We start from the raw sequence: 18,108 nt of genomic DNA on the forward strand, positions 1-18,108 counted from the left end.
TCTCTCCTTCCCTACTTGATCTAAATGACCCGGCCCATCGCCGTGCCCGAGCGCGGCGGCACCATGGCCACCGGCCTGCCCGAGCGCCATCGCTGCCGGCCTGCCCAATTTCATGGCTAGTGAGATTGATGAATTTTGTGATATGTTAGCAAGTAGTTTGAGGAACTTGTTTGATGTTATATGTTTGATGTGATATGTTAGCAAGCAGTTTGATGCAATTTTGTCATATGTTTCCTAAGATTCATGGATTTGAAGAACTTGTTTGATGTGATGGCTAGTGAGATTGATGTTAAATCTAGTTATGTGATGATTTATGTTATTACACAAAACAAGATATATGTACATTGAAATTTTAGAAGACCAACCATTCTCTATCCCTTCTTACCATAGATAGGTAAAAGACAGACATTCCTAGTACAAAGATAGGTAGTTATCAAGATTCTTTGTGAGTTAATCAAGCAAAACTAAACAAAGATACAAACGACAACCATGGTGATCATTCTATGAAATATTATATGATAACCTCATACATATTCGATGTACAAACAAAAATAAAATGATTAATTAGAGGGAAATAATGGCATTATTTTATTTTTTAGTACTTCGGGAAGGGAAAATAGTATAAAATATGTGACATCACACCACCAACTTCCTTGAATCTGACATGCTTATATAATTTCATAATATGGCCTTGCACTCAAGAATCAAATGGAAGCATGATAGGTCGTTTCTTCTAGCTAATGCGAGTTCAAAAATGACATCATGGCTGTGCAAAACTGTAGTGTAGAAAACCTGCACGATATGCACATCTACCATCTTGTACATCTGAATATACAATGAAGCTTGTAATGTGTGGAGCCTATCTAAATACAATCCAATGTAGGTACAAAACTGAAGCAACTTAAAATATCAAGGGAATTAGATAACCAAATCTACTGACCAATATCTAACGAAAGAATTATTAACATCGGTACATTTTGTAGTAAGTTTATAAGTTGCACTATGATCAAATCTTCTCGAAAACAGAAATGACTCTAATATCATTCTAAGTACATTATGTAGTACTTCTTTGGATATTTTCTATGGAATGCGAATATCATAGATGTTCAATTATGTTTATAGATATTTTGAAATTCTGTTTATATATAGATATTCAATTATTTAGATATAGTGTCACGGTTGTTGTTTTCGTATTTACAAACATGTTCCACAGATTATAAGTTAAATTACCATAATAAAACAGGAAAGGTGTGATGATGATTATTGGGAGTGTGAATATTGTGGCGCCTATCGGGGTGTGTGCGACAAGCCTCACCTAGGAGACGACATGTTCTTCAGCATCAAGCTTGACGAGACATTCGAAGTTTCTATGGTACGCAACGATGACAAGTGTTTTTTCGTAATTAAGCATGACTTCTCTTTCTTTGCTTCAATGTGTAATTTCTTTTTTTACAATTCACTAGTTCCTCCCTTGCCATGCAAGAAATTATGTGTTAGAGAGGCTCGCTTTTGAAGACCACGAGAGTATGGAGATGAGGAGAGCTAACCTGAGGACTATACATGGTCACACATTTCTGATCAAAGTAATGAATTCAGTTTTTAACACGGAAATAGGGTGCCCAAATTTGGAAGATCTTTGCAAGGCATATGGATTTTAGGAGGGTATGAAAATAACCTTCGATCTTTGTCTTGAAGATAATATGCAAGGTAACATCGACATTTGGGTGGATGTCGATATGCTTCCTGTTTTACCTCCATGTGAGTTCCTCAACCATATTTGTCAACTAATTTGCATTTTATATTTAGAAATAGTTGGTGTTCATCCATATACTAAATTTGTTAAATTATAATTTAAAACTTATTTCAGTGGTTCGAGTGAATTACGGAAATTAATTGACATGACACACTACACTTATCCACTTTCTTGTTGGTGTCCTGGTTGGTAGGGAGAATTTCCCGTATAATTTGGGAACTTGCCCAAATTATACATTCTACATGACCCTAGTGCATAGGTTGAGGATGGATGACATTCTCCAAAATATCTTGGTAAGGGTTTGCTAATTAAGTACACACTACTATTGCATAAATGGTGTTGATTACATTGCTAAGTAGGCTATCCTTATGTTCTTCAACAACAACTGCCAAATGATGTAGTGCCTCTGTTGATGCACCCAGAATGTCATATGAAAAATTAAAATCCCGCCGAGGACTGAGTTCGATGCTCCATACTCGACTGATTGCAAATCAAAAAGGCTTCACATTAAAGCATGGAGATAAATAAAGAAGGATCGCAAGCCACAAGTTGGAGACCGTTGGATGTTTGTTCTTCATCACGGAGACATAGGTGTTATTCTATTTTATGAAATTATACCTAGGAGCGAGGACTAGGTCTTATGAGAGACAAAATTTTCTGGTTATATTAACTTGGCATGATCGATTAGGATGATGATTATTATGATATTTTTCTGTTTTATGAGATTTTAACTTGGTATACAACTAAGATGATGATGAGTTGTTAGATGAGTACGTAAGATGATGATGAGCTATATGACATAATATTTGATTAAAGTGGATGGGTGCCCGTGATCGATATATGAAACCCATAAACCTCTCCTTTGAGAAAAAAAACAGCGTAATGTTGCCTTTTAGTCCCGGTTGTGTCAACTACCGGGACTAAAGGTCCACGCCCCTGGCACGTCGTGCCAGCCACGTGGAGGGGCATTAGTCCCGGGTTGTGGCAAACCGGAACTAAAGGGGTGGGCCTTTAGTCCCAAGTTATTAGTCTCGGTTGGTGATCCGGGACTAAAGGCCCGTACCAACTGGGACTAATGTGCGTTTTTGCACTAGTGTCCAAGAGGTTATTAACCACGCCGGAGCACGATCAACCTGACCACGAAGGTCTATTCCTGCAAGCAATCGAAGAACAAGCAAGAATATGATTTTCAATCTGATTATTGCAAATATAGATGAAGTATTGATAAGGATGGGGATCCGAAAGCGGTCTTAGTCTGGTCGTTGAACACAAACGAAGTACACGAAGTTGCAATGGCTAAATTTTAACTACACAAATCCCAATCAAAAATCTACTAGGTTGATCTACTTATATAGGAGCAAGGGGTGGCGGCCAAGGAGGTGGGAGGACATCTCAAGGCGGACTAAAACTAACCCTAGGTCGTACAAGTCCTATGGGCCCAAGTGGAGGTGATGCAACACCTTTGGACTTGTAGTTTGACTTGGATTCTGGTGCAACATCAGACTTTTTTCGTCAATATCTCCATTCTCCGAATGAATTTAAGGTGATTCCAATTGGGATGGAACATAGATAAAATCTACTTTAAAAAACAATCACCCAATTCAAAGCCCGTATGCAAAAGTTGTTGACGTTTTGAGACATGTGTGTGTGTGTGCAGTTCGAATCTGAGTCTAGAACGTGGGAGACTTGGACTTTATCTTCTCTTGGGCTAAAAGTGACGTGAGAGAACTTCTTGAACATCAAATAATAATTTCCTTTGATGTGAGATGACTTCTTGAACACCACCTAATCATTTCCTCTTCCTCTATCTTCACATGTGGTTCGTGCAAGTGTTCGACAATTCTGCATTTATGCATGGAGTAAAAATAGGTGAAGTATTTTTGTTCCAGATAACATAGATAAATTATTGCATAATTATTATAAGAAATCACCTCACAAATATGAAAATATGAAATATTTTTGGTCGTATACAATGTAGCCATGTCCTCATCAGCACTAGTCCAACAATCGTTCATACTTGACATGAAAGATCTCTCTATTTTTACAACCAGGGAAACGTTGTTCCGCAAAGGTTTTGTGACACTCACCTTCACCCTTACCCGATAGAAGTTGCTTTTGAAATCAGGAGATTTGGGCTCGACGTAAATAAACGCCTTCACCGTGGCATCCAGGGATTTGATAAGGTGGAAGAAGAGCTATAGAAAGTCATGGATCTGAATCCACATATCGATCTTATTCAACTCAACACAGGCTGGTCTGGTCAATCCATCATAGGGTTCAATGACCACTACTTTGCCCTTGAACGTCCATGGACTTTCCTCCATCACTCTTTCCCAATATCCAAGGCAAGAAAATTGCAAAGTGTAAAGGTTGTCACTTAGCGGTCGAAACTTAAGCTCTTGAGCCAGATCCCACACCACGGGCATGTTCCTGTAGAGCCAGTAGGTGCTATAGGATTTTGTCTTGTGAACACATAAGATCACAAGCCAACGCGCTGCCACCTGTGGGAGATCGACGTCATCAACTACCACATCCAGCAGATTGTCCTCCTTGAGTCCTAGCTCTACCATCATCGCCTCCATGTCACTTATCGCTAGAACCGATCCAGACGCCGAGTTGGAGGTATCCATCAGATCTCTTGTCCGAAGAAGATGGTGTTCCACGGGTGGGAGAACCCTAGCTAGGTCTGTCGAGGGCTGCGGGAGCCGAGAGTATACGCCCTCGGCTACCCGCTGAAGTGAGGAGAGGCCAGAGGATCGTGATCTACACGGCGGTGCACGGCGCCGTCAGAAGGAAAGAAAGCCCTAGCGAGAGGGGATCAGAAGAGAAGTCCTTGTTGCCACTTTTTTTAGAAGAGTCCTTGTTGCCATATAATTTTTTGAGGGATGCCAACACTTTATTGATCTATGGTAGCATTAAGGGGTATACAATCCAGGTCATGGGGAGAAAGCAGCCACATGTGGCGACCCTGATCAAGCAAAAGAGAGTGTTTGGCAAGATTATGTGCATCACTATTTGATGCTCTATTTTCAAAATAAAAAGATAGCTATTAAAAGAGGCAATCCTCAAAGTAATCTCTCTAATCACAGAAGAATAAGTTCCGCCAGACCCTTCTTGAATGTCTTGGACCACCCGTTTGCAATCACATGCAATAGTGATGTTCTGGATAGATAGATCTTCGGCCAAAGCTAGCGCTTCCCTGAACGCAATTGCTTCTAGGACCGTCGGGTCTACACAGCTAGGAATGACAAGAGATGAAGAACCCAGATATAAGTCATGATTGTCTCTGCATACAGCAGCAACAGCACCCACCCCGGGACCTGAGTAACTCCGCCACCCACCATAATTTTCATATGCCCCGCTAGTGGAGGTTTCCAGGACGAGCTCGACGACGTCGATCTTCTTTGCCATGGTTTGGGTACTGCTAAACGGGTAAGCATGTCAATACTCTCGAGCTCAGATATGAGCTCAGATATGAAACATTTGATAAACATGTGTGTTGCCAGAGGACTTTGGAATATTTCTTCATGGATCACTTTCCTCCTAGCAGTCCATATAGCCCACATAGTCACTGCTACTTCAACAAACTGAGCATGCGATAATGATTGTTGCACATGAAATAGCCAATGCTTGGCATTCGGCTCCGCTACTTCAGCTATCACTTCAGTTATTTTCTCATCCGCCAGGGCCCAAACATAGCGCGCCATCGAGCATTCGAACAACGAATGTCTCCACGAATAAATGTTGCCACATAGATGACAGTTATCCATGATGCTCATTTTTATGTGTTCCCTCGCATCTTCAATTGACACAAACTGTCGAGCTAAGCGCAACATGAATGTCCGGATCTTAGATGGAACCTTAGTGTTTCACAAAGAAGACCATCCCTCTCCTTAGAGGAATTATCAGAGCTTGAAGCTCTATTTTCGAGCAGGTTTTCCCCTATCTTCTTTGTCTCCCATAGCATTCTGTATGCAGACTTAACAGAGAATAAACCCTTCGTCTCGAACTGCCAAGACCAGAAATCAGACATGGGACTGGTGCATAAAGGGATTTGTTTTATGAATGCTACATCGGCTGGAAGGAAGAAAGTTTGTAATTGGTCATCTCGCCAAGCAACAGTTGTCGTGTCAATGAGCTCAGCTACGAGAATTGGCGGATTCTGACCCAAACATGTAATTGGTCGCGTTCCATGATCTTCGGGGATCGAATTTTGCGTCCAGAATTTAGTTGAAGCTCCATCTCCTATCCTCCTAATTAGGTCGCCTTTTAATGCATCTTTTCCTTCCAGCAAAGATCGCCACACTTGAGATGGGTGAGGTCCTAGCGTGGCATCAAGGATATTTCCTCATGAGAAGTATATAACTTTCAACAATTTTGCACATAGAGACTCTGGGGTGATTAAGAGCCTCCATGCGTGACGCGCCAGTATTGCAATATTAAATAATTCTAGATCTCTAAAGCCCAGTCCGCCGCACATCCTTGGTTGTGTCATTGCACTCCAAGACATCCAATGTGGTTTTCGCTGACCAGCTTTGCTCCTCCAAAAGAATTGCCTAGTCAGTTTATTGAGATGTTCACATAGCCACCTAGACAACTTGAAACACGACATCGAGAAAACGGGTACCGTTTGTGCCACATATTTGATCAATATTTCCTTCCCCGCAGGTGAGATCGCCTTTTCAATCCATCCTTTAACCTTACTCCAAAGTCTGTCTTTTAAATATTCAAAAGCACCCGATTTCGACACTCCTATGTTAGAGGGCATGTCCTGATATTTTTTATTGAGTGTCTTCATATGAACATTGAGGATGTCGTACACCTCTCCTCTTACAACTTGTGGACACCCTTTGCTACACAAAAGACTTGTTGTTACCATATAAATGATGTCACCAAAGGAATAATGATGGCTTAGAGAACCCGCCGGAGTGACCCGGCCCAAACAGGGCGTAGCAACTGGGCCAGCTCTCCCTTAACCCGTAGGCCCAGCCCACCCTGTTACCCCTTTCCCGGTCGTTCGTAGCTTCTCGCAAGCAACGGCCGAGGTCGCTTGTTCTTCCTCGCCGGCGCGCCGCCATCCTCCCTCCCCGCGACGGCCAGGTGGGGGGCAGCGTCTCTCTCACCAGTCCCCACTCTTCTCCGACACGAAGGGAATTACCAGTCTTCCGCCGCTCCTCTCACCCCGCCCCGGCGCGAGCTTCCCCCCCTCGCTGGCTTGCTCCATCCGTCCATCTGCGCTCGTGCCTTCCCTCGCTCCAGCGTATAGACTTCTGGAGGGAACCACGCTGCGGCCACCATTGTGAGGGCCTCCGCTCCTGGCTCTCTAGAATTTGGGTGAATCCGTGCATGATATTGGGCACGCACCTGACTTGTTCGATGAAATGCCGCGTCGGCGCATATGCCTCTGGTTGATTTGTGTGTTGTGTTGCTGCCTTACTGCAGAGTTCGATCATTGCAAGCGACAGTATCTATATCTGGATCCTGAAGTGCCTGGGAAATGAGTGCAGGTGAGGACCTGTCTTTGTGATTGATCTCCTATGTTCCTGTTCGTTCATGTTTACTTTTGTTAGCTTCAGGCATCTGACATTGACCAAGAGCTTTGGCTCCCGTTCGTGTGTTGCCGGTTTTCTAGCCCATGACTAACTTGGAACATGATATTAATGTATGAACCTTTGAAAATAACCTGTGTGAGTTTTAACAGGTGGAGCGTTTGGTGGAAACAGGGGAGTGAGGCCTGTACCTCCTGAAAAGGGTGTATTTCCTCTCGATCATCTGCACGAGTGTGACTTGGTAAGTTGTAATCGTTTTGTTTTTTCATAGGGTGTAATGTTAGTGAGTGTTGTATGAGAGCTGCCTGTTCAAACAGGAGAAGAAGGACTATCTTGCTTGCCTGAAATCAACAGGGGCTCAGTCTGAAAAATGTCGGATGTTCTCGAAGAAATACTTGGAATGTAGGATGGAGAGGTTAGCATGCTTACTCCCTGTGTAATAATTGTAGCAGTGAACTATTTGTATTGTAGTAATGTAGTTAGCAACCTCTTTCTTCGCACATCCATAACTTGAGGAATGCATGTGTAATGATTTAGGGTGTGTTTGGCTCCTAAGCAAATTAAATATTGGCCTCGCTAGGCAAGGATATGTATTTGGCATCAAAACAGAACGAAGCAAACCAGCATGCATGGGCTATATATATAATCTTGCCACAGTAATTTATTGCTGCAGCATGAACCACTACTTTTGGTAATTGAGTGAAGAAACAGTCTGTTGCTGCATTAGCCTAGAGCGAACCAAGCTTTGATGTCTGAAATCCACTATTCAAGCTCATAAACAAGATGCACTTTTATTTTACTTTTTTATTTCTTGGTTGTTGCTGCTCTGTCCTGTAGGATTCTAAATCATCTTATTCTTGTATAATCCAGAAACCTGATGGCGAAGCAAGATATGTCAGAGCTTGGGTTCGGTAACGCTGACGTTGTGGTTGCACCTTCAGAGGAGAAGGACAAACTGCAGAGTTCAGCAAGTGATTCGAAAGAGAGGAAATAGCTGGTAAATTTGCAAGTTGCTTATCTGTGAGAAAAAAGATAAATATAAAAAAGAGAATAACAAGGAAAACAATGAGAACTGACACTTAGATAACTTGTGTTTGTGTAATTCGACAAGTGCTATGTGTGGGTTAGATTATGGATGCGGAGGAGCGTCTCGTGTTCTTATGCTAGTTGTCTGATAAACTAAGTTATGGACCCATGCGCCTTTTTGGATTGTACTCCCTCCGTTTCATAATGTAACGCATATAGATTTTCTAGAAAGTCAAACATTACAAACTTCGAACACGTTTATAGATAAAACTATTTATACCTATGATACGAAATATATATAATAAGAAAATGTGTCTTATGATGTATCTAATAATATATATTTGGTATTCTAGATGTATATGTTCTTCTCTACAAATTTGGTCAAACTTTGTAACGTTTGACTTCTTAAAAAAAATCCATACACACTACATCGTGGAACGGAGAGAGTAGTGCAGATTTTTTTTTCTGCCATTTGATCGAACAGAATGGCACTTGTAAAATGATATTGTTCATTTTTACGCCCCAATCTCTTTGAAATTTGAACATCTACTTCAACTTCTTTTTAACACCTGGGCTGCCTCAAGTCTTGGTTCACAGAGGATAGAGAAAGTTTTATACATATATAAACATTTGGCAGATCATTGCTGGAGCAATGGAAATCATGGGGTGGAATTGCCGCAGGCCGAATTCAGCTCGGGCAGTTCTTGCATTTTTGGAGGTCAGGAGCAAATAATGGCTGATGTGGGTTTTCTGTCCGAGACACATCTGTCGAAAGCCAAGGCAGAAAATTTTCTGAAGAGAACGAGTTCTCAACATTTTATCGTTAATGAAAGTGATGGGAGGAGTGGGGGTCTTGTGAGCGTTGAGGTGGAGATGGTAGAACTAAGTACAACTAATCAACACATTGACGTTGTGGTGGAGGGGGATGAGAAGCGGAGACTCGCTGGTGTAAATGGGGAGCATAGCTGGGAGTTGAAGGGTAGAACCTGGACTAATCTGTGTGATTTGCATGCCTTGCTTAAGATACCGTGGCTGGTCTTAGGAGACTGTAATGGCATTTTTGCTGAATGTCGAGAAGGAGTGAGGTAAACCCTGACCGATGAGATTCATGCAGGCCTCCCAAGATTGCCTTGATTATTGTGGGCTCATGGATATGGAGTATGTAGGAGACAAATTTACGTGGCGGCAGGAGGAAACCATAGAAATGTTGATAGATCAGTGAGCACGGTTGAGTGGAGAAATATGTTTTCTTTTTTGAAAAAACTCATGCTTTATTCATTTGAAATAACCATTGCATCATTTATGAGGAAAGGTACAATTTCAGAATTTGGCTCCTCAAACCAATTAGAAATAAACGAAAATTTAGCCAATCTAGCAAGTTCATGAGCAACTTTATGTGCTTCTCTATTACAATGCTTGAATCTAGAAATAGTAAAATCACATGCTAAATGAAAACAATCATCAAAAATTGCCGTGCTGTTCCTCACGATCTTCCTCCTTCCTTCAGTTATCAATCACCTCCATATTGTCCAAGTTAATAATAATACGGTTGCATCCTGTCATTTGTGCCAGAGATAGACCGAATCTTAGGGCCTGGGCTTCAGTCATCAGAACATTTGCGCACCAGTCAATCTTACCATTCCCCTCAACAATAAATCTACCTTTGTCATCTCTTAGGACTGCTCCCATTGTACCCCTAAGTAAATCATGGTCAAAAGAAGCATCAATGTTAAGTTTAAAAAACCCTCGTGGAGGACAGGACCATCGCCTTTTTTCATGGAGACCTTTTGTGAACAAGCGGTAACAAAATTGGCCGTGAGAACCAGGACACCCATTGAAATCTGATATGCACTCTGTGTGGCCTCATTGTGAACCAATTTACGCCTTTTCCACCATAGGTACCAGGCTGAAATGGCAATCATTTCACGTACATTTTTGAAACCTAAAATATACAAATCATGGTCTTGCATAGAAATAGCAAATGTTTATATCTTTTGGCCCATCCGAGCAAGCTGGGCAATTGGGCGAAACTTTCACGTTAGCCAATAACGAGACATGGAAGGGTGCCATGTAGCGTACGCCAAATAAAAAATTTGACAATTGCTGGGCAGGCAAGTTTCCATAATCTATGCCAAATAGTATTAACCGTGGTACGTCCCATACCATTTGCGTTCCTTGATTTTGTTCCACGTTGATGTTTGCATTCCACAGAATAAACAGGCCGTACCGAAAACACACCATTTTGTGTAAAACTCTAGGCGACAAAATCATCAAGATGCGAGATAGGGATCACGAGTATCCGTTGAACGTCAATAGGCCAGAAAGTTTGATTAAGAAGATCTTCATCCCAAATATTAAGAATAGGGTCAGTCAAATCTGCCACCTTGGATAAAAGCTGACCACCTCTGGGAGTAATAATTTGCCTGTTTGCGCAATTAGGGATCTAGGCATCCTCCCAAATGTTAATATTCTGGCCATTCCCCGCTCGCTAAATGTGGCCACGCTTCAGGGAACATAAACACGCCATAATACTTTGCCAAGTGAAAGGCAAACCCTTCTTCAGATTAGTGTTAAATAAATTACCATCAGGATAATATTTGGCTCTCCGAATAGTAGCGCGAAGGGAATATGGGTTCTCGATGAGGCGCCAAACCTGCTTACCAAGCATGGCCAAATTAAAACAGTGTATATCCCTAAACCCCATTCCCCCTTGATTCTTTGGAACACACAATTTCCATCAAGCCATCCAATGCATCCTTCTTTGCTTGTCCTCATCTCCCCACCAGAAGTGTGTCATCGCGTCAATAATTCCTTTACAATTTTTTTTAGGAATTTTAAAGACCGACATTGCATAGGTGGGTATGGCTTAAACAACCGCTTTAAGAAGAATCTCCTTTCCTCCCGCCGAGAGAAGTTTTTCCTTCCAACCACTGATTTTCTTGACAATACGATCAATTAAGTATTGGAAACAATCTGTTGTATCTAATCCCACATTGGCAGGCAGTCCTAAATATTTGTCATTTAGGGCCTCTGTCATGATGTTTAGAGTTGTACATATTTGTTCTCTAATCTGGACACTCGTATTTGGACTGAAGAAGATACTAGATTTATCGATACTCACCATCTACCCTGAGGCCATACAATACAAATCTAGAACTAATCTCAACGTTTCCTCACTTTGCACATTTTCTTACATGAGGATTAAAGAATCATCACCAAAAAGAAGGTTCGTAACAGGAGGCGCGTCTCTACATACCTTGACTCCTGAAATGCCTCCAGTTTCCTCCGCTTGTGTTAACAAAGCAGTCAGAACTTCCGTGCATAAAATGAAGAGATAAGGGGACATAGGATATCCCTGCCTCAGACCCCTGGTGGGTTTAAAACTCCCGATTTCCTCTGTATTAAACCGAGTACGGTATTCAAAAGTGGAGACACATTGCATGATGAAATTAACCCAATTCTCATGGAATCCAAGCTTGATCATAATATCCTTAATAAATGGCCACTCAACCCGATCATAAGCTTTGTGCATGTCCAATTTTATTGCGAACAAATCTTCTTTGCCTTCTTTTTTTCTCTTTATAGTATGAAAGCACTCATATGCCACCAACACATTATCAGTAATTAGTCTTCCACGCACGAAAGCACTTTGGGTTGGACTAATAATGTCAGGTAAAAACAACTTTAGACCAGAGGCTACCATTTTTTATATTATCTTCTACACAACGTTACACAAGCTAAGGGGAATAAATTGGGTAACTTTCTCTCGAGAGTTGATTTTCGGCATCATCACAATCTCACTGTCATTCCATCCTGACGGAATAGTACAAGAGTTTATCGCTTGCAGCACCTCTTCAATTAGGTCGTCTCCTAACATCAGCCATAATCTTTTATAGACGACAGCATGCAACCCATCCGACCCCGGGGCTTTAAGGTCCCCAATATCGAACAAAGCTTTGCGTAGTCATCAGCCGTACACGGGGCAAGAAGGGAATTGTTCATATCAGTAGAGACTCTCCTCCAGACCAAAGATAAAACCTCCTGATCAGGTTGCTCCATATCTGAGGTATAAAGCTTTTTAAAATATTTTGTAATGTGGTCCCTTAATTCATTATCCTTTCGCCAGATCCCAGAGTCATCAAGAAGCTTCTTAATATTGTTTCTCTTTTTTCTAACCGTTGCTGCATTGTGAAAAAAAGAAGTGTTTCGGTCTCCATGCATCAACCAATTTTCTCGACCTCTTTGTAACCAGAAGATTTCTTCTTGATCCAATAGGTTCTCAATGAAAACAATAAGTGTGATAGGACGACGTTTCAGTTTCTCTAATTCTTTTTTCAATTTTTTTAATTCTCCTCTTCGGACCCTTTAGTGTTTCGCAATCCCAATAATGTAGGTCGGCGTGTACCGCTCGGGTCCTCTCAGCTAGCGAGGGGCCAACGCTGGCCAACTTTGCCCTTTCCCAAGACGCATTGACAATTTCATCAACAGTCTCTTCTTTAAGCCATTTGGCTTCAAAAAAAATTAGCACTGAGTTTTCGACTGTGAAAATATGTTACCATCAAAATAAGCCATATCCAAGACGAGCGGGCGACAGTAAGAATGTAGGTGTTCTTCATTAATAACCGCACCCCGAGGGAATTTGGGTGCTCATTCTACATTACATACTGCCCGGTCCAGGCGTTCCCTCATCTCGCCTCTCCTCCAGGTACAGGGGTCACCAATGAAACCCATATCATTCAAACCACATTCTGTGAGACAATCACGAAATTTTTTCATCATTACATTTGGTCGCATATTACCACCCTCCTTTTTCGAAGAATACAAAATTTCATTGAAATCCCCTAGGATCACCCATGGTTGATTACCCTTTTGAGAGAGGTTACGAATATCTTCCCAAGACAAATTGCGATCGCTCCAATTCGGATTGCCGTAAAAACCCATGAAACGCCAGTGTACGGCATCCTCGTTCATGGACAAAGTATCAATAAAATCAGACGACATGCAAATGTTTTCGTTTGTGAGACTGGTACATGAGAGCATGAAAACCAGACCATAGAGCGATAATAGTTGACACTTATTATTTCAAAGTGGGAACTCGCAAAGGAAAACCTCCATTGAGAGATTTGAGGCACGCTGGCTACTAGAACCTTCGTGTTTGGCAGCCATAGTAGCCGGAGCTGACTAGCTCAAGCCTGGCTTATCGGAGGTTGTGTGAGCAAATGCAGCCTTTAAACCAACATATGCACATTGTTTGATTATATGCATCTAGTTCTTTCGTATTATGGGATCAATTTTGACAATAATGTTTGGTTGCCTGCATTGGTTCTGCTCACGCAACTACATGGTGTTTGGTTGTATACGTGGGATATGATTAAAAGCTAAGACTTACACTTAGCACACATACTGTGCCTCGCGACTGCAGTGGATGGTGACTGCGGTGCCGCATCCGATACAATGAGCATGGAGTCTCTGGCGAGTGTTCTTGCCGATACCGTGACAAACTAATTGCTACTGTCGCCGCCACAGAGAAAGCCCATTCGAAGGAGCGCTGAGGCCGAGGATAGGGGAGCAGAAATGCAGTGCGTGTCGGATCATGGTGACTACAGTGGAAAGTGGGAGGTGGCCGTGGCGCCGCGTCCGAACGACGAGCATGGAGTCTCGGACGAGCATTCCTGCCGGCACCACAGTGAACTAGTTGCTAGCATCGTCCTAGATAAAGTCAGTGTGAAGGAGCGTTGAGGCAGAGAATCGGAAGCAGAAATGTAGTGTGTGCTGGGCCATGGTGACTCGATGGACGGTGGTCGTGGTGTCGCGTTCAACATGACGTGCACCGAGTCATGTGCGAGAGACCCCATCAGCGACGCGGTGAACTAGTTATTAGCCTCGTCGTCGCAGAGAAAGTCCGCACAAAAACAGTGGACAGAGGAAGAGAAATGTAGTGCTCGCGCCATGGAAACGGTAGCGCAGTGGGACGAGAGAGAGTATACCAAGATGACTGACGCCGAAGACGACTCTAGTGTAGTAGGATGTGGGCAAGGAGGTCAAGAGGAACAACGTCGGCATCGAAGGGGATAAATAGGAGTGTTGTAAGACAGAGGACAAAGGAGAAGAAATACAGTGTGCGCTTAATTGTGGCGTTAGTGCAGTAGGATCATTGAAACATAAAACTTGCAACTTTGTGTGAAAGTGCATGATGAAGCTGTCGGTCAAAGTAAACTTCAAACGGTCGACCATACGCGACGAATTTGAAAAATTCGTCCAAAATAGCTCCAAACATGAACACAAAAGTAAGCATTTACGGTTGATGGAACTACGAATTGATCGTAAAAATTGACCGTAATATCGATGCGCATATTACTAGTGTAGATCTTATCTCGAATCGAACCACCGTTCTGTAGATTAGAGAGGAGAAGGAAGAAAGGAGATTAAGGAGGAGCCTAGTAGAGGTAGAAAGAAGAAGCATGTACACAACTCGCATCCCTGCTTCATCCTCTCATCCAAGAGCCCCACCCATGTGCGCTATCTGTGCATCGCTTGGGCCTGGCTCTCGAGAAACCGCCGATTCGGACGTAGCTCTTGGGGTAGGCTCCAGGGTGCTTTAAAGTTCACGCTATGTTGGCCGAATAGTGCATGCACGCAACCAATCAGCCCATCTTCTTTTCGCGCGGGCCTGGTTGTGCCATATGTGGGCAACCAAATCCGCCCTTAGTGAAGTTCATTTGGTGTTGCATGGTTGGGACAAGAAGGTGCTCAAGGGACCAAAAAAGAGAATGGATTATCTGGAAAAAGAGCTTGAGGAGTTGAGGTGTGGCCCGATGACTAATGAGGCGCTAGAAAAACATAGGGTGATTCTAATGACTCTCGAAGATTTATTTGTGCAGGAAGAAATTGTTTAGATGCGAAGAGGACATGAAAATTGGCTTCGCTATGGGTTAATTTTTCATTTGGACAACCTATTTCACAAACTTTGTGTAAGTTTTATGTGAATGAAATTTGAGACCCGATGAATAGAGTGATATAAGAGATATTTGGAAACAAGAAAACATTAACGATTGGAATTACCAAGGCAACCATATTAAAAGTTTCAAGAGGTCTCAAGCTCCAAGCTTGAGGATGTCCAAGGCATCTTTTTATTGTGGAACAATTATTGATTTATTTCGGCTGGGCCTATGTCTTTAATGGTTCACATATTATATGTTGTTTTTGGAGTGTTAATTTTGTTTTTGTTTTTATCATTACAACCATTACACCTTAAATCTTTGGGTCCGGGAGAGAATTGCATGATTGCATGCTTTTAGAATACTCTACGTGCTTCACTTATTACTCACATAAAGGATGTTGGAGCACCAGCCTCCTGGGGGTGTCCGGGCCTCAGCGTTGTCCGTCGGTGTTGTCTTTGTGCCGATAGTTCTCGGGCATGCTCCTAGCCGTCCGACCTCAAGGTCCTCTCGCACAACACCGATTTTCCTCGAGGGTTAATGAAGCATGCGTCGTGCCTTGCACGGGGTCACCACGTCCGCGGCATGGTGGGTTGGCCGCCGGGCAGTGTAACGCCCCGAACACACCCGTCGACGGTCGTTACTTCTGGCGGGATCTAGACTGGCCCCACATATCAATACTAGCCTTTTCTGCGCACTTTGTCCTCACGCATGCGCACTCGGGATCAACTTCCCGGTCGATCACCCATCCTAGAACTACTCCAAGCCGAGCATGCTTAACCTGGGAGTTCTGTTCGAATGGGCTCCCAGAAAAGAAGGAATTACTTATTGATATGAGTAATCTATCATTCCTAATAAGCCAGGCTATCACATACACCACCACTCAGAGGAACCGATGTGCTCGTCGGGCCACAGGAGCGTTCAGTATGGAATAAAACACCGGTAGCCGAAACTAAGGCGGCAACAGCGGTACAAATCACCCGGCAAAAGGCTAGGCCTTCCGCTATTTACCAAGTATATAGGTGCATTAATTAAATAGCAATTAAATAGGATGATATCAAATGCCCATGTTATCACATGGACCAGTTGGCACCTGCAACTAGCAACGCTAATAAATTAGCGGTTGAGCAAGCCTAACTTAGCCAAACAACATTTGCTACGAGGGGAGGTGTTTGAGGTTTCATGGCATTGTTTGATGGCCTATATATCATGTTGTGGGCAGCGGAGATGTAACGATAGAAACAAATCACTAAGCATAACAAAGCTAGAAACGGTGTCAAGGTCACAATCATCTTGCGTGTGATTTCTTCAGAGTGGAACTGTTCCTGATCTTCTAGCACGAACATACCGGACTCCTCGAATTTGTTTCCGGACCCAGTAGCTACCCAAAAGAAACAAACAACTAATGAACACTGCAAATGATGATGCAACATACAAAATGATGCATGCATGCACAATCTCTAATCAAGCACATAAACAATCCTACACAGATAAATAGGTGCCACCTCACCACAAGGTGACTTTTCTACAGGAATGCTCAAAACTGAATTCCAATACCACCATTGGATTCCTTGGGATTTTCTACCCCAAATCCATATATCATACTGCCATGTTTGCATGCAGAAAAAAACCACAAACAGTAAAGGAAATATGCACAGAATCAAACTACCTATAGTCAAGAACAGGAGTTGTTCTTGAGCGTGCCCAATTTGGCATATGTCAGAATAGGCAATTTCCATATTAGGAATTATTCCAAAAATGGAATCATCCCATCAAACATAAATAAATAAAGGAAGAAAAAAAAATTAGCCTATCAGATAGGGCACACTGGTCATAGAAACCAGGGTCCTAGTGCATGACATGTGGGCCGAGAAGAAAAATAAAAAAATAACAATTAGCCTATCAGATAGGGCACACTGGTCATAGAAACCAGGGTCCTAGTGCATGACATGTGGGCCCTCGGCCCAGTTGTCAGTGGCACGCCTACAACAAACAACAAAGAAAATAAAAGGGAGTAGTGGGGGGTCAAACCCACTACCTCACCCAACACACACTGCACCCTAACCACTGGGATACTTAGGTGTATTTGACTACTTAGGGGAAGAAATTCCCCTAATCCGTCTAACCTGCAGGTGGAACACAGGGAAAAATCCCAAACATAGAACAAAAAGGGGCGCACTGGGACTCGAACCCAGGTCGCGGCGTTGCGTGGCTTTCTCGGTTGCGAGTGGGCTAGGAGGGGTAGCCACTCTAGGTAACACAACAAAAGGGCCATCTCCCTGCTCAACACAGAGGTGCCGACGGTGGCGCACCTCGTTGGTGCAACGCATGCACGTACGCAGGAAAATCGCCGGCGAGGGGGGCGCTCGAACTGAACTGCTATGGCTCTGCAACGCGCTGATGCTGCTACTACAATGAGCGATGCACTACTGCTGATCTACTGCTCGAACTAAAACTGCTGCTGCTCTACTCGAGACAGAGCCAAAACAGCGACGGCTGGGCTACACGACGGCGTCGCGAGGCTGCAGAAGGAGAGGGGAAAGCGGAGATGCGGGGGAGGTACTGTGGCTCACCGAGGGTAGAGTAGAGGTGGTCGCGTGATAGGGAGGTACGACGGCGAGGATCTGCTGCAGAGGAGGTCACCGGAGGGGATGAAGACTACCGCTCGTCGTGGGCGTCAAGGTGGAAGTCCCTGCGCCCGATCTTCTCAAAAATGGAACACCGACGATGTCCACTTGCTCCTAGACCAGACAGGGAAGGAGGGGAGGCGACGCTATGCCGGTGGCAAGCTCGACCCGAAGCCTCCCATGACGACGGTGGCACCCTGCTGCCGCTCCTGACG

The 18,108-nt window shown here is 43.3% G+C and overlaps 1 protein-coding gene across 1 annotated transcript; it reads left to right on the top strand.

Moving 5' to 3' along the window:
* The first annotated feature begins 6,762 nt into the window (after positions 1-6,762).
* On the top strand, positions 6,763-8,583 carry LOC123398153 (cytochrome c oxidase assembly protein COX19-like). The gene is made up of 5 exons (XM_045092658.1): positions 6,763-7,052; positions 7,196-7,260; positions 7,455-7,543; positions 7,620-7,717; positions 8,173-8,583. The coding sequence occupies exons 2-5, from the start codon at positions 7,251-7,253 to the stop codon at positions 8,294-8,296; spliced, it is 321 nt and encodes a 106-aa protein (XP_044948593.1). The 5' UTR covers positions 6,763-7,052; positions 7,196-7,250; the 3' UTR covers positions 8,297-8,583.
* Positions 8,584-18,108: the final 9,525 nt, after the last annotated feature.

Source organism: Hordeum vulgare, chromosome 5H (assembly GCF_904849725.1).
Source record: "Hordeum vulgare subsp. vulgare chromosome 5H, MorexV3_pseudomolecules_assembly, whole genome shotgun sequence".
Taxonomy (NCBI): domain Eukaryota; kingdom Viridiplantae; phylum Streptophyta; class Magnoliopsida; order Poales; family Poaceae; genus Hordeum; species Hordeum vulgare.

Coding starts and splice junctions, on each gene's coding strand:
- LOC123398153 (XM_045092658.1), top strand. Junction 7,544..7,619: donor ATCTGCACGAGTGTGACTTG/GTAAGTTGTAAT, acceptor CTGTTCAAACAG/GAGAAGAAGGACTATCTTGC. Junction 7,718..8,172: donor TTGGAATGTAGGATGGAGAG/GTTAGCATGCTT, acceptor TGTATAATCCAG/AAACCTGATGGCGAAGCAAG.